This window comes from Tachypleus tridentatus, chromosome 6, assembly GCF_004210375.1.
Source record: "Tachypleus tridentatus isolate NWPU-2018 chromosome 6, ASM421037v1, whole genome shotgun sequence".
Classification (NCBI taxonomy): domain Eukaryota; kingdom Metazoa; phylum Arthropoda; class Merostomata; order Xiphosura; family Limulidae; genus Tachypleus; species Tachypleus tridentatus.
This window is the reverse complement of record NC_134830.1, coordinates 58,724,809-58,746,234: the sequence shown is the minus strand read 5'-3', so window position 1 is coordinate 58,746,234 and position 21,426 is coordinate 58,724,809. Positions and strand designations below refer to the sequence as shown.

General features: G+C 31.8%; 1 protein-coding gene across 4 annotated transcripts in view; it reads left to right on the top strand.

Moving 5' to 3' along the window:
- The window catches only part of LOC143252613 (integrin beta-PS-like), a 51,666-nt gene that overhangs the window by 22,665 nt on the left and 7,575 nt on the right, over nucleotides 1-21,426 (top strand). For all 4 annotated transcript variants that reach the window (XM_076505013.1, XM_076505015.1, XM_076505014.1 and 1 more), the window contains 10 exons: nucleotides 314-393; nucleotides 2,146-2,197; nucleotides 2,656-2,811; nucleotides 4,061-4,203; nucleotides 5,585-5,657; nucleotides 5,970-6,051; nucleotides 8,595-8,707; nucleotides 10,277-10,375; nucleotides 17,771-17,897; nucleotides 19,352-19,468. In XM_076505013.1, coding sequence (XP_076361128.1) covers nucleotides 314-393; nucleotides 2,146-2,197; nucleotides 2,656-2,811; nucleotides 4,061-4,203; nucleotides 5,585-5,657; nucleotides 5,970-6,051; nucleotides 8,595-8,707; nucleotides 10,277-10,375; nucleotides 17,771-17,897; nucleotides 19,352-19,468 — 1,042 coding nt within the window. The remainder of the gene's footprint in view (nucleotides 1-313; nucleotides 394-2,145; nucleotides 2,198-2,655; nucleotides 2,812-4,060; nucleotides 4,204-5,584; nucleotides 5,658-5,969; nucleotides 6,052-8,594; nucleotides 8,708-10,276; nucleotides 10,376-17,770; nucleotides 17,898-19,351; nucleotides 19,469-21,426) is intronic.

Here is a 21,426-nt window from a genome sequence, read left to right as displayed (position 1 = left end):
TATCCCAGTTTTCCAGTGACTCGAAGGTAAGTTTCCAGTACTTCTGGAAACTTTTCAAGAAAATTGAATTTTAATATTCATAGTAAGCACTGCACAAATATCCCTTTTTTGTAGTTTTGAGCTTAACAACAATATAAACTGTCATGTCCCAAACTGTATAGGACAGAAAGCTTTATCAGTACTGGATACAGTAGATGTAATGTAATTAACATATTTTCATTTGCCTTTAACCATCGGTTCCTATAAGTTTTAATACTCTCACATACAAGTGCAGTCTTTCCAAAATGAATCTTTTATTTCTTTTCTTTCACAGAGAATTACATCAAGTGTTAAGCTGCAAGATAATGTTAACAATGATTTCATTGAAATAAAGTATTTCTCCTCATGTTTGGGGTAAGTAAACATGTTAGTTCAAATTGGAATAAAATGAAATAGAATGTGTACTGCTTAAAAACAGATAATGAACAAAAAGTATCACTTATGTCCATAAGAAGAGTTAGTTGTGAAGATTTTGTGTTTGTGTGAAATCAGAAACAATATAGTAAGCTACTTATGATACAAGAATTATGTTTTAACACAAAATAATTTAGTTGTATCATGGTGTGTTTGGTTTATGTTTAATGTACATGTTAATTTGTTTGTTATAAGTGTTTCTCTGGTGTGGGGGAGGATGATTCCTTAAGTATTTCAATCAGGATATATTTCATTCTCAAGTATCCTGTGTATACTTTGTTTTATGAGTGGATGTATCTTAATGGGAACAGTAACAGTTAAGAATATAGTCCTTAAGATATAGGTAAAGCATTCTTTGTTCTTAGCAAAACATTGCTTGAACAAAACTCACTTTATACTGTGTTTTTATTAAACACTTTACGCATATGAAACTGTAAGCACAAGAAAAAGCCCATGTATCTCAACTTTCATGTTTTTAGTGCTGACTGGTTTATTTTGATTGCAATAAATCTTTACACTGTACAATGTGTGTACTTAAGACTATTTACCTTAACAACATTGAATAGCTTTGTTTTGTATAGTAAGAATACCTAAGAGATCCTTCATTAGGACTCAGTCAAATGAAAGATAATTTTATTGAGAAAGTAATAGTTTGTAAAAAAAACAAAAACAAAAACGAATTAAATTGTTCATAGAGTGCATTACTTGTTTACGTCTTTGCATTTTTTAACTTCTTTATAACCAGTAAAATATATGCAGTACTTATGCCACATTAAATAATTTAATATTCACTTGAGCCTCAATTCTTTCTAGTCACATTAACTACAGCAATCATGCCAGGATATTTTATTTCATGAAATTCCACTGTATTAAAATATACTTAAAGTGAAATGCTCTTTCAATAATTTAATCATTTTGAACAAGTGAGGGTGTTTTTTCCAGTAACTTCTAAAATTTTCAGAGGTGTGTGTCACCATATTTAATTACTGACTGACATTGTAAGTAGTGTATTTTCTAGATTTTATTGATATTTATAGAAGTTTAATTTCCCCATTATTATGTACATGATATTTTACCTGTTTCAGGTTTTTAGAACAAAAAATGGATTATGCAGATTTTCTATATTTATGAAATTGTGCTTTAGTTCTGTAATTTTTATTTTTCATAATTTTGTCTAAACACTAATATCAAACAAATATTTTCAAAAAAGTTTAAAGTATTTACTACAAGTCAAATTTTTTTTTCATTTTAGCTGTTTAACTAAAAGAATATTCACGTGGAACATCTTGCAAAACTGCAAGTTTGTATTCTAATGTCATCGGGATATTTGTATTTTTTAAGCTTTACAAAATGTTTTTCAAATGACTCTTCTAAGTGAAGGAATCAATTGAAAAACATAACTAAATTGATAAATTGTAAGGAAGGCATTGAAACAAGATTGTTAATTATGTCATCTGGTCCAGTCTGAATTTTATAGCCAAAGAGAAAAAATATTGGATATATAAATTTTATTGTACTTAATTTTTCAGTTAAAAGTTTGGTCTTTTTTATTATTTCTTTTCCTGTAGCATTTTGCTTGATTTAAGAAAGTGTTACTTTAATTTCCACAGTTAATATGTCAAATATGCTAGAACATTTGTATTAAGCTAGTATTTTCAGCTAAAAATTTAAATTTGTTTTCTTCTCTGCCAGAGGCAAAAGAGAAAATACCAATGAATGTAAGGGTTTGAAAGTTGGTGACAATGTAAGTACATCTATTTTTGTTAGAATGGTTTTAATTTGTAGTATTGATAATATGGTAAAATGTATAAGTACATTTAAATGAACAGACTAGGTTTTATAAAACCAACCAGCTATATTTATATAAAGTTTATAATAAATAATGTGTATCTTCAGATAATTGTTCACATAAAATTGTCATTAGTTGTTGATTTTCCCTTTCTTCAAGATGAGGGATTTTGAAATAAATACCTATTAGTTTACCCCTTCATCCTAAACATCTATGTTAACTTTTATCATTTAAAAATTTTTGTATCAAAGAAAAAAATTAAATATTTGTTAGTTACGAAAATATTAAAAAGCACGTGTGGCAACATGCATGATTCAAATCATAACAAACAAAGCATTTCTCCAGCAGATTTATATATCTTGCAAACAAAACCTAAAAATTTTGTATTACTTTGTTTGCTCTCTATTGATCAGGTGACATTTGAAGCAAGAATTGAAGTCAAGAAGTGTCCTGAAAACCACACTGCCTGGAATCAAACAATTCAGATTTATCCTGTTGGTCTAAATGAAGCTTTGACTGTTGAGTTGCATGTTATCTGTGAGTGTATGTGTGAGAAATCATGGAATGAGGTAAATAATGTGTTTACCATATTGTGACTTACCTACACGCTTAAACAAAAGAAACAGAAAAACCTTGTCCAGTTGTTACTAAATTGGCTTATGTGGTCTAGTGTAGTTACTACCTAGTAAATTGGTTAATTCGGTCTGAAAATCTTACTAGTTATTCAAGTATTTGTTTGACTTGGAAAATTTAATGTAAATACCAAATATTTTTATTCTAGGTCATATTAAAGTACCATCTTTACAAGCAATAATTACTGAAATTCTTCTAATTACTTTTTTAATAAAACTAGTCTTTTCATTCATTCATCAAATCACTACTTTTGACTTAGGTGCTAGCTAAATTAGAGTTTTTCCAAAGCTGCAGACTGAATGCAGAATATTCTTTAGCCTTCAAAATAATAGGCTCTAAAATTGCTTAGTGTGAACTTATTTAACTCTTCAGAATTAATATTACAAAATAGGGTAAGAATTAGAACAACTTGTGTGATTTCAGTCATGTGGGTAAACAATTATCTTTGGTTAAAGACCATAATCTTTTGAAAGAACAGTATGGTTTTTAGGTATGTGTATGGACAGGATTCCTTACAGTAGGTGTCTGTGAGTTGTTGACAATAGATTTTAACAATAAACTGCACACAGTCCATTGTTTTAAAATAATAGGTTCAAACAAAGTTAAATTCATGTACAAAAGTTGTTGTTTTTTTACACTTTGTTATCACAGTTGTATCGAAATCTTTAAATAATTAACTTTTTCCTCAAAGTTCATACAGGCAATTTCAATTAGTTAGAACACCCTTTGACAAGATAACTTATTCTGCCCTACTCTGCTATAACAATACAAAGCTGTGATACTCACTTCAAAATCACCATTATAACTTTTGGCTACCACAGTTCTATCCAGAGCTTTAAATAACTATCTTATACTTTGTCAAAGTCTACATAGGTAGGTTCAAATACTTTAAAACTCCCTTTGAAACAATAAATCATTCTCATATATCTCATTTCTTTTATTGCCTAAGAAATCACCCATTGTGACTAAACTCACACACAGAGTTTAACTTCACTGTAACTTACTTGCACTAATTTGGTCACCTGCATTTCTTGCCCAACTGAAGCCTAGAACTTATGTACTATGAGACATTATGATATAATTATAGTCACTTAAGGCAATAAGAAAAATTCAGAAAGTTCAATTAACATATAATACATATATAAAAAGACTTTCGGAGTTATATGTATTTTATTTTTGTTACAGGAGAAAAACAGTGACAAGTGTACAAATGGTAATGGAACCTACTCATGTGGAATGTGTGTTTGCAATGAAGGGCGATCAGGAAAGAAATGTGAATGTGATTCCAAAGACATTGATCTTACAACAGATGAAGCACAATGTATCTTGTAAGTATCCAAACATTATGCGAGTACAAGTCTTAGTATATTTTATACATATCTAGACAATATTCAAAGGGAAATCAAGGTGTATTTCATACATGTCCTGAGATTATTTAAGTGTAAAATAAGGTGCATGTATTATATAAAGCTAAGGTATATTTTGTGCATAATTAATTAGAAATTATCTAAGTAGAAGGCAAAATGTATCTTGTAAATATACAGACTTTATTTAAGTAGATATTTGTGATAATTTATTTCTAAATTATAATATAAATCATAGAATTCTTGTTTCAAGAGACTAATTTGTTCTGTATCTATTCTGTAATTTTAAGGTATTTAAAAAATCAGTCACATTAATGATGAAATGCACTAGTCTTAATGATTTTACAGCATTATAACTGGTCCATCCTTTAAAAAATTCAAAATAAAAACTCAAAACGAATAAACATATTTATATTTAGAAAAGCAGAACAGACAAGTAAAACTAAGATACTAAGTAAGAGGAAGAGAGATTTGTCAGACTAGAAACTACTTGAGGCAAGATAAACAGTCTATTTACCAAAAATGCATGGTGCTGGTCCATTGGATCAACCCATATTGGAGAAGAAAGTATGTTATACACAAAGGTGATCTTCATGTGAATAATGAAAATGTCTTTATCCATAATTCGGTTTGCATATTGCATTTGCATAACCTCTAGAACCTGCAAAATTCCTATCTAGTTTCTTTCAGTATCTATGTGTATTGTATCTAATACAATAAAATAAATAGATAACTGATATAAAAAGCATAACTCCATGTTGAATGACATTGTGCAAAAGGTCATATCATATGCACTTTGACCCACTATCTGTGTGAATAGGGTTAAATTTAATCTGTTTACAAACCACACATGAAATAAAGAAAAAAACTTATGAATTATGTGCAGGTATAGATGCAAGCCTGCAATGTCCTACATTTAATACTACAATTAATTTTTTTTTGATCCAAGTGGAAAAAGAATAAAAGCAAGTTACTACTATAAACACATCAATATAAGTGATATTGTGAAACTTGTCCAATAAAAATGGCATTCTCACCCTGTAATAGACACCTTTATATACATGTCAGGTTTCTAGGGTTTTTTTTTCTCTTTGAACTATGGCAGTCATAGAGCCACAGATATGACCTTTTATTATTAGAGATTTCAAAATTAAAGATGACTATGTGTAGATAGGACATTGTGTAGAATCATACAAAAGTTATGAAACAACTTCATATATTTCAAAACATGTATTGATGTAAAAGATGCTAATATGATATGAAGCGCATTGTACGTGTACAATAATATAATTACATATATAGGCATGTGGTCATCTGTAATCCACTTTCATTTGTTTGTTTTCAGTGGTAACGATACCAAACCCTGTACTGGAAGAGGAATTTGTCATTGTGGAGTTTGTGAATGTTTTCAAAGACAAGTAAGCTAGTTTTAAACTCTGTTAATTTATTGCAGCCAACTGTAAAGTCTAAAAATGTATAAAATTTATGTGAAAATATGTTCAACTCATACATTCACCACTATTGTAGTAAATGAAGCAACAAAACATAGTCTACTTGAGGTATAAACTGTTGTATTTATAGGAAATTTAATCAGTTTTCTTTTGTAGATACATAATATTAACTAGATATTTCTTTTTCTCTTTTCCTTGTACAAAAATGTTTTCAATAGAATATGTTATTAATCATGTTTTCAGTAACTCTGTTCATTATATATCAATCTTTTACCATAGAATCCAGAAGAAACAGTGACTGGAAGATTTTGTGAGTGTGACAATTTTTCCTGTGATCGTTATGAAGGTGAAATTTGTAGTGGTAAGTAGTGTAGCATTTCATGTTTTTTATACAAATGCCTAACCCTATTTTGTATTTTAATATTTCCAAAAATAAAGTATTATAATGATAAAATTAAGTCTGCCTTACAGTCAGTCAAAATATTTGAACTACAACTTTTATCTTACAGCTTAATAATTGCAATGAGAAAACTATTATAAAATAATTTTTATTTTTGCTAGAAATAAATAACTTGCATGATGGGGAAGTATAAGGGAAAAGTGGAGTATGATGTTTTGTTTGTTTTCTCTGAGTAATACATCTCATGCTATCTTTTAAACAGTGGCCATTATCAGTTGATGCTGCTACCTACAACATTCCTGCTGTTTTAGGGTTAAGAAAACGTACAATTATAACTTTGTAAAAAATGTTAATTTGTTTTATGTGGTACTACTACATTTTAGAAAGCATGAAATAGACTAGATGTAAATTCATACATTTACAACTTAATATTTAAAATTGATTGTTATTCCACTTTTTTTTTAAGTTTTATTAACCATTGAAGTTTTAAGATTTATCTACAGATTCACAAAGTTATTATCAATCACAAAAATATATGGTGTGTCAGAATGTACAATGCAATTCTTGTTACATTTGTTCATGTTCCTTAATTCCTGGATCCTGCACATATAACCCTAAGTTTCTATTGGAATTGGCAGGTTTTTGTTATGGCTTATCAAACTCCTATCATTCGTGTAAATAGATTTTATTTTATAAACAAAAAAATTTGTCTAGTTTATTCCAACTTTCATTGTCATTTGAATATTAAGTTTTTGATGGAATATTTTCACAAACACAATTTTTTTTTTCTTTAGTCTTAATTTCGAAAGTAGTAAATTCATTATTATCTTAATAATGAATAATAAAATCTAGAATATCTACTTATTCAGTACAATACTTATTTCTCCACTTCTTGTTTCTCTGATTATTTAGAGAAAAAAAAATAGGTTTTTTCGTAACCTCTCTACCATCTGACTTCCAAAATTTGTCATATATGCTAGTAATGATAAAGTTATTTAGCACTTAACAGTTCACACTGGAGCATTGATAGAAAATTACTATAGATATTTACTGTCATGTTTGATTATATATATTTTAAAGTGTATATATGATGCAAAAATTAATTCTAATTGTTATGTTGCTAAACACATAATCATTAAAATTGTAGGTAAGCATAAATATACACACATGCATGTACACGTTAAATGTTGATTGGTGCACAACAATTATGTAGGCTCTAGTTTAGAGGTAAAGGTACACTTTTTGATATTTCTCTGGATGTGTATTTGCTATTCTTACTTTTGAAGTTTAGATCATAAAAAAAAATAATTGGCATATTTTTGATAATTTTATATATGATGTAATACAAAAATGTTGCTAAATTTATGAAAACCCTAGAATAGAAGTTGTTTAGTGATTCAGGTGGACCTGTTATCATTCAGAATTTTTCAAGTGAATGATATAACACTAGCAAAAATGTTGCAGTTTTATAACTGGTCTTACAGTGTATGATTGACGTGTGTATGTATCATGTCTTCTGTTCTGTTTCTATTTTATAAGAAAATGTTTTTGCATTAAAGAAGGTTTACAAAATGCTCTTGCATCAATATGTAAGTTGTATATGAAAGGACTATCATATTTTTCCCTTCCGTGAATATATCAGATAAAACTGTATTTAGGTAAATTTTTCTAAACTTTTGTTTAGTTGTTTTCTGTGTGTAATTAGTTGATGACTTTCATAAAATTGGATTTTAGACAAAAGTTACTTGTTATAATGAATGTTCAGTGAAACTCGCACATACTTAATGAAATATGCATGAGCTCAGCACGTTAGACTGATTCTGTGTTGGAAAAGGAATGTTATCTATAATTCCAACTTTACTGTGTGTATCTACATATGTGGCAAGCTTTTAGTAAAATGTACAACTCTTTGTACACAAAAGCTCAAGTGTGTTACAGAAAGTGTTTATACTCAAAGTATGTCTGTGAACTGATAATGTCAGTCTGACTCGGACTCTGATAAATCAGAGAGCAAGGTGGTGTTCATGTGAAGAATAAAAACACTTTTTGTCCATTCTGCAATTTGCATGACTTTCAGAACCTTAGATCTACTGTTTACTCTCTAATATGAGCTGTCACCAAATGAAGAATGTAAGGTAAACTGAATAACTGGTAACTCTGGCATCAGATGCATAATATCATGTATTGCAGATAATTGATTCTTTACTTAGAAATAATTGAATCTGAAGCAACATGAAATGTAGCTAATATGTAGAATTTCTTATATATCATCTATGCTGGTTTATAAGAGTGGCATGTAATATTTATACGTACTTCTGCTGTTATGGGACAGACATATCTTTTAAGTATTTTGCTATTAAGACTTCTAACATTTGAAAAGGCATAAGTTAGATACGAATATATACAATCAAAAACTCATTTGTATGGGAAGTGAATGGATAAAATTCAGGCAATTTACCTTAGTGTGATCAATATCACTTATTTATTTTTTTTGTCTTTCACAGGACCCAGCCATGGGAAGTGTGAGTGTGGAGAATGTGATTGTTTACCTGGTTGGAAAGGTAGTGCGTGCGAGTGCAAGGACAGTGTTGACAGTTGCATTGCGCCTGATGGTGATGTAAGTACTTATAGGAATAAAACTTTCAAGGACTGTTATTGTGATAAGTGTAATGAAGATGTTTGTTCCCCCTACCCTTCCCGGTTTCACAGCAGAATGTATGCAAACATGTACCACTAGAACAGCTCTTTGAGTAACTTTGTGCATAATAACAAACAACAATAAGAACATTCTTCAATTAATTATTTAGGCAGAGTATTCATGATGGAACTTTGTAGAATGGACAGCAACTGCCTGTTGTGGAGACACAAGTGTAGAGTACATTTCAAAAGTTTTCTACCTTTCAAAATGTCGTCCTCTACACTTGTCTCCACAACAGGTAGTTGCTGTTCATTCTACAAAGTTTCAAGAAGAATATTGTTTGAGTTGTTATAAATTATTTTTTAATAGAGAGAATACACAGGTATGTGCATTGTCAGCAGTGTTGGGAACTTATGGCTAAAAGGAATTTTCTATTGTAAAAACGTATGCTAAGCAAAGTTTTTTTGTTTTTTTTCTCTGTTGAAATAATTTATTGACAAAGACTTGAAGGATTAGTAAGTGTAGCATTTTTTGTTGCTTGATAGACAAAAACAATAATTTAAGCTCAAAATGATTTCATATTAAATCTTGGAAATATTAAGCAAATTATGAAGACAAAATTGAGCATTAGATATTGCACATGTGTTAGTATGCAATATTTTAAGAATTTTCATTTGGCTAGTTTAGTAATAAGAAATACCTGAAGCCCTTGTTATGAAACTCCTGATACAGTCAAGACAACATGTGCTTGTCATCAGAAATATGTCAAATCTCCTGTCCTCTGTAATTACCTTGAGAATACGTGTTAATTGTCAACAATTATATATGAATATTGTTAAACTGATATAGAAAATTTTGGAGATAATGTTGATATTGATGCACAGAAACTGTGTGTAATGGAGAAATATTAGTATGTGGATGCTAACCACATTAGTTGTTTAGCTATAGGTAGGTAAAATAGGAGAGGTATGAGTATGTGGATGTTAACCAGATTAGTTGTTTAGTTATAGTTAGGTAAAAAAGGAGAAATATTAGTATGAGGGTGTTAACCAGATCAGTTGTTTAGTTATAGTTAGGTAAAAAGGAGAAATATTAGTATGAGGGTGTTAACCAGATCAGTTGTTTAGTTATAGGTAGGTAAAATAGGAGAGGTATGAGTATGTGGATGTTAACCAGATTAGTTGTTTAGTTATAGTTAGGTAAAAAAGGAGAAATATAGTATGGGTGTTAACCAGATCAGTTGTTTAGTTATAGTTAGGTAAAAAAGGAGAAATATTAGTATGAGGGTGTTAACCAGATCAGTTGTTTAGTTATAGTTAGGTAAAAAGGAGAAATATTAGTATGAGGGTGTTAACCAGATCAGTTGTTTAGTTATAGTTAGGTAAAAAGGAGAAATATTAGTATGAGGGTGTTAACCAGATCAGTTGTTTAGTTATAGTTAGGTAAAAGAGGAGAAATATTAGTATGGGGATGTTAACCAAATCAGATGCTTAGTTATAGGTAGGTAAAAGTGTATTAATTTCTTTTTTGTTTTGTTTTTTAAAATAGCAAACTTGTAGCGGTCACGGTGATTGCAAATGTGGTGTCTGTGAGTGCTTTGAATCAGAAGATCAACGATACAGTGGACGCTACTGTGAAGAGTGTCCCGTGAGTACAGAGATCTACGTATATTTATTTACTGAGTTAGGTTAAAATGAAAATCTATTGTGAAGAAGCATTCTAAATTTTACTGTAAAGTATTGTTACTAAATTACTCACGAACTGTACACAATAATAAAGTATTGATACTGAATTACACGTGAACTGTACGTGACAATAAAGTATTGTTCTGAGCTGCACGGAACTGTACGTGACAATAAAGTATTGTTCTGAGCTGCACGGAACTGTACGTGACAATAAAGTATTGTTCTGAGCTGCACGGGAACTGTACGTGACAATAAAGTATTCTTACCGAGTTGCACGGGAACTGTACGTGACAATAAAGTATTCTTCTGAGCTGCCGCGGAACTGTACGTGACAATAAAGTATTCTTACCGAGTTGCACGGGAACTGTACGTGACAATAAAGTATTCTTACCGAGTTGCACGGGAACTGTACGTGACAATAAAGTATTCTTACCGAGTTGCACGGGAACTGTACGTGACAATAAAGTATTCTTACCGAGTTGCACGGGAACTGTACGTGACAATAAAGTATTCTTACCGAGTTGCACGGAACTGTACGTGACAATAAAGTATTCTTACCGAGTTGTTGCGGGAACTGTATGCGTGACAATAATGTTTTGTTACCGAGTTGCATGCGAACTGTACGTGACAATAATGTTTCGTTACCGAGTTGCACGCGAACTGTACGTGACAAAGTATAATCACAAAGTAATCACCAAAGCTTCCATACTGTAACACATGACAGTATACAGATATTTATACTTTTTTTAATTGCACTTTCAATAATTTCTAACTAATAACACAGACCTTTGGTTTTATTGTCTTGAAATTTTTACTTGTTCTACATGAATTCCTGAACATTGAATCAGAAAAATGAAATCCATTTTTGTCCGTCACGTACAGATTTTTCGCAAAATATTTTATATACTTTTACACAAGTGAAACATTTTCTTTAAGATCAGATCACATTTTGTTATTCTTAAAATGTTAACAACCACTAGCTATAGATTCTCCATATCAATCACATGTACGAGTCTTATTGGTCATTCTAAAACCCACAAGAAGCAAACCACTTGTATATAAACAGTTAATAGACTGCATGACATATCATTTATGAGTAGTACTTGTTATTGCATGCACTTTGATGGGATTTTTTCCTTTCAATAATATTTATTCATTGCTATGACAACAAGAGGTTGTGCAAATGACACAAACATGGTCGTTTAAATTTTTGGTAAATTTATTGTAAATAAACAAAGGTAAAACATTACAAAATATGTTAAACAAATGTATTATGTATGTTTTTGAATAAAACTTGGGGACCAAGGCAAATCATGGGCTCCACACAAAGTATAGACCTTTTGTGTCAAAGATTCAAGAAAATGGACTAAATGTAGGAAAAAATTGGAATTCCATTGGGATGGCACGAACCTATAAATCATAGAAATGACTGCTGTTTTTTCTCATGTAATGTAGAAGATCACAACACTTAAATGAAATTTCTTATCTAAACCTTCAGTCTGCTATAAAATCTGTTGCCCCTAAAGGTGGATTTTTGTACTTGGTGAGGGGATCTCCCGGAGAAGGTTCCTTACTTTCAGTTAATCTTCTCCGGTATCTAAACATCGACCCACATGTTTGCCACGTGTAGCAATCTACAAAGAGGAGGAGAGGATTCTGGTGGTTGAGACATCCAACTCTAACATACCACTATGGTCTTGAATTCCTGTAGATGTTCTCAGCGGGTATTGTGGACATTGTGTTTGATGCTGGTGTTTGGATTAGTGCTCATGAAACCCTGGCATTGTTGCAGTGTCCTTGTTTGACATTGTAGTGCATTCCCTCGTATGGCTCCATGGTGGGTGGGATGAGTGGGCACTGAAATATTCTTCCTTAATTATGAATCCCCAAAATAATAATAAACAGTCCATAGGTAAATGACCATGTCTTGTACATTTTGAACACAATATTTAACTTTTTCAATACCTGTACCTAATTTTCTGATATTACATTCTTTATCAAACAAATCTTTTGGGTAATGATATTACATTCTTTATCAAACAAATCTTTTGGGTAAATGTCTCCCTTTTTTATTAAGAAGAGAATAGAGGGGCTTGCTAGCACTCTTAAGTCAGTCAAAAAGCTACATTCTGGGGACATCTTGGTGGAAACATCCACTCCAAAACACAGTGAACTTGCATTTGAGGGCCATTGGAAATATAATCTTTAACGTTACTCCCTATGCTACTTTGAATTTGTTACGTGGAGTTATTGTTGAGAGGGTTTTGAAGAACATACCCAAATCAGAGGTCCTTCCTGGTTTCTCCACCCAAGGAGTTTCTGCAGTGAGACATATTTCCAATTGCAAACATTAAATTAACTGCCAACCAGCATCCTAATTTTGATGTTTACGTCACCACACCCAGCTGCAGTTAGCAAAGCAGGTTACCTAATTTGCAAGGTATGGCCATATATTCCAAACACTCTCAGATGTTTCCAATGTCAGCAGTTTGGTCACTTGAAGATGTCATGGTTTCTTGATGTGTGCTCATTGCAGTGGCAAGGACCATGATGCCAGTGAGTGCAAAATGGACCCTCATTGTCTCAATTGTAATGGCTCTCACCCATCTTACTTTAATTCTTGCCCTAGGTGGGTGGAGGAAAAAGAGGTACAGCATTTGAAAATGTTTCACGACATTTCTTACCCCAAGGCTCAAAAATTACTGTCCACCACTTCATCTAGAACATATGCTGCTGCACTCCATTCTACTGCTACAGTGGGAATGCAGACAGATCTCTCCGTGCCTTTGACAGAGTCATTTTCAAACCATGTGAAGAATCTTTAGCTCTCCATGGTTAAGAAAGTTGAAGAGTCAATATCTGTCTCTGTCACCATTCCTTTCAGTAGCTAACAGGATCCACTTCCTTTGGCTCCATCTTCTGGCATTTCTTTGGGTCTATCTTCTTATTTGGCTACCAAGATGCAGAATGTTTATATGTTCATGCCTTCAGTCACTGGAATCTTCATCTTCCAACAGAGACCTGCAAACTTGACCCAGGACAGGATCCATGGAGGTCAATAGACCTTCTAATAAAGAGAAACAACATAATTGAAAACAGAAGGGCTCTTTGCCCAATTCTTTTTCATATTGCCACTTTGATACAGTGTAACTATCAAGGTTTGTGTTCCTATTTGTATGCCATCAAAGTGCTGATTGATTTTTATCATCCTGTATGTCTTTCCTTACTGGAAGCATTTCAGAAATTTGCTGATACAGTCACCTTTTGGCAGTTTTCTTTGTACAGAAATGACAGGTTGTGTGATGGCCAAGTGCATGGAGGCGTGACACTGCTGGCTGTTGATCAGCAAGTGACCACCCTCTCTTTGCCACTAGATACACCCTTAGATGCCATAACCATCCATGTTTCCTTGGATCGTACCATCACTCTGTTCTCTCCACCCGTCTTCTGGAGAGACCTATGATCAATCAGACCTTGATGCTCTCATTGAACAGTTTCCATCTCTCTTTAATGCTGGGGGACTTTAATGGATCTAACCTCTCTGGGGAGGTGCTGATATTGATGAAAGGGGTCAGTCTTTTGTTGCTGTTGATCTCTCTGTCTGCTTTCCTTCACTTTTCTCTTACTTTTTGTGGGCAGTGATCATTTCTCTATGTTTTGAGATGGACAAGCTTTGGTTGATGCCACCTGGCCCATATGCTTCAGCAGAAGCTGGGCAAGGCCAACTGACCCTCTTTCACTGTTCTCTCAGGACTTGATCCTGCTATCATCTGTGAGCCATCAATAGATGACTATGTGACAGCAGTATTGTCCAAGCAGCTGCTTTATCTATTCCTAAAACCTTGACACATTTATCTCACTATCCTCGTCTGTGGTGGAATCATGCCTGCCACATGGCGTGAAAGGCTCAAAAACAGGCTTGGGATACCTTTGATAGATGTCCCACACTTTGAAACTGCAACACTATTTAGCAGGCCCATGCACATGCTTGGCAGGTTAGATATCAAAGCCAGAAGGAACCTTGGATTAAGTTCACAACTAGCATCTTTTCTACCACCAGATCCAAAGTCATATGGGACAAGATTCAGAAGGCCAGTAGGCAGTATACTTCTGCCCCCCCTCGAACTTGCTTTCCAATGGCTAAAAGTTGTTGATGCCCAGAGCATTGTTAAATCTCTCGACAATCGCTTTCCTCATGTAACTAGCCAAAGTTTCACCAGAGTAAAGGGGTGATTATAGTCTTAGAGATAATTAACTTGAAAGGAAAGAGGCAACTGCTCTGCATGAGTCTTCATGGTTAAGGAGGTGAAACTCGATTTTGCTCTTTATTGGTCTAGCAATACATCAGTCTGACCTGATGCTATTCACTACAAGATGCTGCACCATCTCCCTCCTGCCTCTCTTGCCATTCTTCTGGTTATTTTTAACTGGATCTGATGCACCAATGTGTGGTCTGTGTGACAAGTCACAATAGCCCACATTTTACTGTCATACCGTCATTACGACCATGAGTAATGGCACCATTTTAGACATGTTTTTACCATGGGTTTACCTCTGATGGTGATGCTGTCCACCTCAGTTGTGTTTTTAAAATCTTTAAGGGCCATTGGCCTTTTTTAATTCCAGAATTATTTAAGTTTTTAATTTGAAAATTTGTCTTTGTTTTGTTTTAACATAATTCCTATTTTAATATTTTAATAATTTTACTTTTATTTTTAATTTTTTACTGGTTGTTTGGTTCAGTTACTTTGTGCCAATAAACACTAAACAACCAAGCAATCAAGACCTGTTGCTCATGGTCTTGATGTACCTTTATCTACCCTGCCAGATTCTTGGTACAGTTTCATCTGATTCTGAATATTATATCAATAGATATGATGATAGGGATTATTATCAACTTGAAACATCTGGAAAGGTTTCATCAAGACATCAGTGAAATGGAGAGAAAGTGTCTGGGAAGATGGAACAAGAGCATTATGGCTAGTTACTGCTGGTCATTGAAACAAGATATTCCAGATTCAATAAATAAAAGTGCAACTGCAGCACATAGTTTTGAGACTAAGAGATGTAGATTTCACAAATGAAATAGGGATGAAAGAATGGATATTTGTTTGACATCATTGTTCTTCCCTTTTCTTCAGTTTGTTTATATTTCTGTTAACAAACATAATAATAAAAAATATTCATTGTGGTAATTGAAATAATGATTTGATCCAAATATTTTTTCCAGCTTGTAAAAAAATCCTTACACAACAGAAAAAAATTAATATTTTCAAAGTCTGTATAGTCGTATTATGTAAAATCAGTTATTAAAGCCAAAACAACTTTTATTAAATTTAAATTTGTAAGTCAGCATGATCCTGCCACACATGCTACAGATCACTCAGTTTACATGTGGGCCCAGTATGGCCAAGTGATTAAGGCACTTGACTCGTAATCCGAGTGTCATGGGTTCGAATCCCTGTCGCACCAAACATGCTTGCCCTTTCAGCTTTGGGGGCATTATAATGTGATGGTCAAACCCACTATTCATTGGTAAAAGAGTAGCTCAAGAGCTGATGGTGGGTGATGATGACTAGCTGCCTTCCCTCTAGTCTTACACTGCTAAATTAGGGACAGCAAATGCAGATAAGCCCTTGTGTAGCTTTGCATGAAATTCAAATGAAACCAAACCAGTTTACATGCAGCTCATGTTACCATATCAAATTACATGACAAGAGCTGCTTCAGAGTATATTTTATTAAGATTTTTTTATTATCTTACCTAATCTGATGTAATGAAACCAAATATTTTTTTTTATTTTTACATTTTGGCTAGTTTTAGAGTAACAATTAAAGAATACTTATGAAAACAAGAAATGCAACATCATCTTCAAAAGTTTGTCAAACCATTTCACTTCAAGCACTGATTATATGCAAACTTTAAAATATTATCAAGTTACATATAAACTCCACTTTACTATAAAATAATGTTGTTGAGTTACTGTTTCAACTTTACTATAAAATATTATTACTGAGTTGTTTGAAAATTCCACTTCACTATAAAGTATAGTTATTGAGTTAATGTGAACAAGATTTACCTGAAATCTTTATTATTATTATTTTATTATTATTATTATTATTAATAAAATATTATTACTGAGTTGTTTGAAAATTCCACTTCACTATAAAGTATAGTTATTGAGTTAATGTGAACAAGATTTACCTGAAATCTTTCTTCCAATCTTGCAGAAAGTTTGTTTACGGGTGTACCATATAGATTCTAAAACAATAAAAATAATATACCTGAGAAATACATTTATTAATACTTGTAATAAATGACCATATAACACCAGAATGTTATTTTTGTGTAATTAATCACTAACGTTTCGCTTTAAAGCTTGTTTAGGAACGTTCATTAAAACTCAAATTGAAACTAACAGTATGAAACTTCGAAGTATAAGGTTGTTTATTGCTAGTGTTAATGTCTTTCTGTACACCAAAACACTATAGAAATTATTGTTTATTATTTAAATTCATTTTCCTCCCTGATAGGAACACAAATATTCCTTGGGAAGATAAGTTGTTGCAATAAAAAAAATATTACTCTTTTAGAGAACAGAAAATATATAAACTAAAATAACATTTGTCATAGCATAGCTACGTTTTTATTACAATATTTCTTGTTAAAATTTATGAAAACGTGCATGATGTACATAGTGTTGCTATTTGTTTTTTGTTCACTACATTAAATCAATAGTTATAAGGATTAAAGGAGTATTCAACATTGATGCATCTAATTGAAACTTCTCATTAATTATTCAACAGATAAATTGTTTAAAATACAACACAGATATAGCTTGTTATAAAACTAAATGACCGATAACTGTGATAACTAATATATTAACCTAAAATTATGTTTTTAATGTTCTGTGTAGTATTAGTAGAACTGTTTTGTACAAAACTGTAAATTGTGAATCTATTTTTATATGTATAAAATAATTCTTTTTAATCTTGGCTGCACAGTTCAATCAGTAACAAGTAAAATATAAAATGAGTAAACCGAGAACCAAATGGTTAGCTTGCTGGACTATGGATTTGCAGGTCCATGATCAGCATCCCGTTATTACAAAAAAAATGAAACTGTGTGCTTTGGGATCATTGACACTATGAGATTGATGGCTAAGTCCTAAAATTTTATTAGCCAAAGAATTAAAGGTGTTTGTTGTTTAGCAGTTGCCTTCTCTCTAATCTATCAGTTAAAAATTGAAGATAGCTAGAACAGACAATCCTTGTGTAGATATGCGCAGATGTCCAAAATAAACCAATAGGGAACTGATAAAAAATTAAAGTATTCTAACTTTTCTTCAACAATATAGACATGTCCTGGCCTCTGTGAAGACCTAAAAGAGTGTGTTCAGTGTTTAATGTTTGAATCTGGTCCACTGTCTGATGAGGAATGCAAAAACTGTTCTTTTATTCCAGAAGAAGTTAGTGAAGCAGAAGGTAGTTGTACCAACTAGTCCTAGCAACTTTAATACCAGAAAGTACTTTCTTTTACGATGTTGGGAAAGTAAAGCAAAGATACAAAACCTGTAACTCGAGCACCTCCACAGGATTGACCTCTCTTCATCAGTTTTTCCCTTGATGAAGAAAGGTCCACCTTTTAAAGGTTCTCAGATTACAGAGATTTGTATTTTTTACCATAAAATAGTTTCTCTTTATAGTCTTCTGAAACTTAAGTTATTAAGAATAGCAAGTCATTAAGAGTGTTTTTATTTTAAATACAAAAATTAATTTGGTAATTGCTACTTCTATAAAACTAATGTACTGTTTATACTGATTGAATCATTACCATTTCTAATTTGTATTTCCTTAAATACATAATTAATAATTATATACATTACTATTTGATTTATACATTGGAACTATTCTCTGCTTGGAATGTTTTATGTCATACTCAGAGCAATGTAGAAATTTTCTAAACACTATAAAATATACAATTATCTAACGGTGGCTTTACTGTAATAGCATCAATATCTCTTGTATTGATATTTATCCATGCTGTTATTTGTGGTTACTTAATACCTTGTACAAGCAAAACCATAGCAATAATATAAACTGTTATGTCTATTAAGATAAACTAAGTGTAAAAACTGTATTATTTCTTTAAAATTATGAGTTATTGTATTCTTTTAGAACTTTCATTAATTTGATGGTAGAATCATGCACAAATTATTAATATTACTACTTTCAAATAGTGTTAGAAATAGTTAGAAAGTCAGTAGATTATTGAAACAGGATAAATGTTAGGCCTAAATTTGTGCATACATAACTTGCACATTACCATCACTAAGACTTATGGTAATCTCTGCAACTACCATATTTTAGCAAGAAGAAAGATTTTATTCGTTGGAAACGTTTTGAGAAATATATGGAGTTAATAAATTAAAGGTACCTGGACTAGATATCTTAGTGAAGTAATGTCAATCATAATAATGTCAGATTTAGAGGACTATTGGAATTGTTATTTACTATAAACTAACTAAAAGAAAAAGATGTATAAATTCGTTTGGTCATATTGAGTTGTAGTTAAGGAAGACATCACTCTCACCACATGTTTACTGTAAGAACTAGAAATTAACTGAGTGGCAAAAACATTATGGTTTAGTATGTATGTATAGCACATGGAAATATTTCAGACTTTGTGATCAGAGAGTTATTGGCATTAGTTTTTATATGGTTGTTTAAAGGAAATTCAGTTAAATTATTGAAGAAAAATAGTGTGTTGTGACTTAGTATTTGACCTGAACAAAATAGAAAATCAGCATTAAGTACTGTGCATGATTTTGTAACAGATGTTTGACAAAATTTTAAGGGCAAATGTAACTGCTTTTAATTTGTATGTTTTTAACTGGCTATTGTGTGGATGTAGCTTAAGATAAATGTCTGTGCTGTAGTGAAAGAACCAGAACAAAGGTTGTGCATCTTCAGAGATGATGACGACTGCAAGTTTAAGTTTGTTTACACACTGGATGAGAATAACAATCCTTTGGTCTGGGCTGAAAGAACGAAAGGTAAGGAGAAAAGTGTTACAGTAAAAGCAAGATGATAAAACAACCTTGTCAGTATTATTTATGGGTAAAAAAATTATTATTATTCATTCTTCATGTTCCATTTTTAACAGTATTTTATATGGAAGTACAAGAAAAGGGATTATCCATCCTTTACTATTCTTTGACAGATTGTTTAGGCAGAGTATTCATGATGAAACTTTGTAGAATGGACAGCAACTGCCTGTTGTGGAGACACCAGTGTAGAGGATGATGTTTGAAAGTTTTCCGCCTTTCGTCTTGAAGACTTTCTGAACGTCGTCCTCTACACTGGTGTCTCAACAACAGGCAGTTGCTGTCCATTCTACAAAGTTTCATCCTTCACTATATCTCTTCATTTTCAGCATTTTACAGAGAAATCCAAGAAAATGGGTTATTATTAACTCTTCATCATATTCATTCACTGGTAACATTTTAGATGGAAGTCTAAGAAAATGGATCATTTTCACCCTTCACATCCATTTATCAGAGTGTTAAATGGAAGTCTTAAAAAATTGTTATTCACCCTTTTTAGTAGCATTTTATATGAAAATCCAAAAAGAAAAGCCAATCACTATTTACATTTCATTTCCTGTCATTGACAGTGTTTGATATAAATTTCCAAAAAAGTGCATCATTATTCACACTTCATGTCCCATCATATTTCTTTAGCCTTCATATATTTGTAAAAGGGTTTTTCATAAAGTATTATTTTTATTAACTGAGCAGTATAGTAGTTCAGTTTTATGTTACTGCATCTGTTTTCAGACATATGTAATAACCTAGTTTCTATGTTCTTTGAGAAATTTATATTATGCATCTGCTCTGAATTAGTCTCATATCTGTTTGATTCTACAGAATGTTTTTGGTGTATCTTACATATAGTTATATATTCAGATCTTGTAGTCTTATCTCTGAAGTACTGTTTTCCCTTTTGAATATTTACGTATTACAGAGCATACCTCACTTACCTATAAGTCTCCACACTTTCACATAACCTGCAGTACATGCTGGGAATATGTTACATAAGCTGTACTTTCCCATCTTCTTGTTTCCTGTTATTTACTGCTGCAAATGTTTCTATTAATATCTAAAATTATTGTAATTGCAAATGTAAATGTTAAGCCTCTTGCAATGTAGATACTATGTTAACTCCTGTTTTTTTCCTGTTACATCTGTGTCTGTGTTTAAACACAAAGCTATTCAATGGGCTATCGGTTTTTTGCCTACCATATATATCAAACTCCAGTTTTTAACATTGTAAGTCCACATACATACCTCTGTCCACTGGGGATTGTTATTAGATCTGCAACTATTGCATAACTTAGTCATTGGTTTTTTCTAGTAGGAAACATAATTTAATTTCAAAAGTAAATTAACGAGAATATTTCATAGGTTAAAGAAGCCAGTATATGGGTTTATTGGTATTGTAGGAAGTGTATTGAAGTGCTGTATTTTCATTGACATGTTTGTCAAGAGTGACTAACCATTATAGAAACAAGCATTTTGAATTAGACCACATGTGGCAACATGTTTAGAATTGATGTCAATTTTAGGCCCCAAATAAAAGCCAGCAGGAATTGAGTAGTCCAAGTGGTCAAATTAAAAGGCATTACACATTTAAATGAAATAATTAATAATATGACTTGTATTTTAGTAATGTCCATAGATATATGCAAAGATTCCAAATAACATTTGTATTTGTATCACAACATATTCCCTGAAAGATAACCAAAGCACAAGTTTTTGGTATGCCATGGGTTTGCTACCTCTATGTTAGAAAGTGGAGAACATTGATAATGTTTTGAATTTAAGCTACTTTGTTTGACCATAATGCTGATGCTTATCAAAAAATTTTTAAAAACTATTCTCAACCACACTACATATGTAGAATATAAATGTGAATGACGTATTTGTTCAATGCTAGAAAATTAATGTTTAAT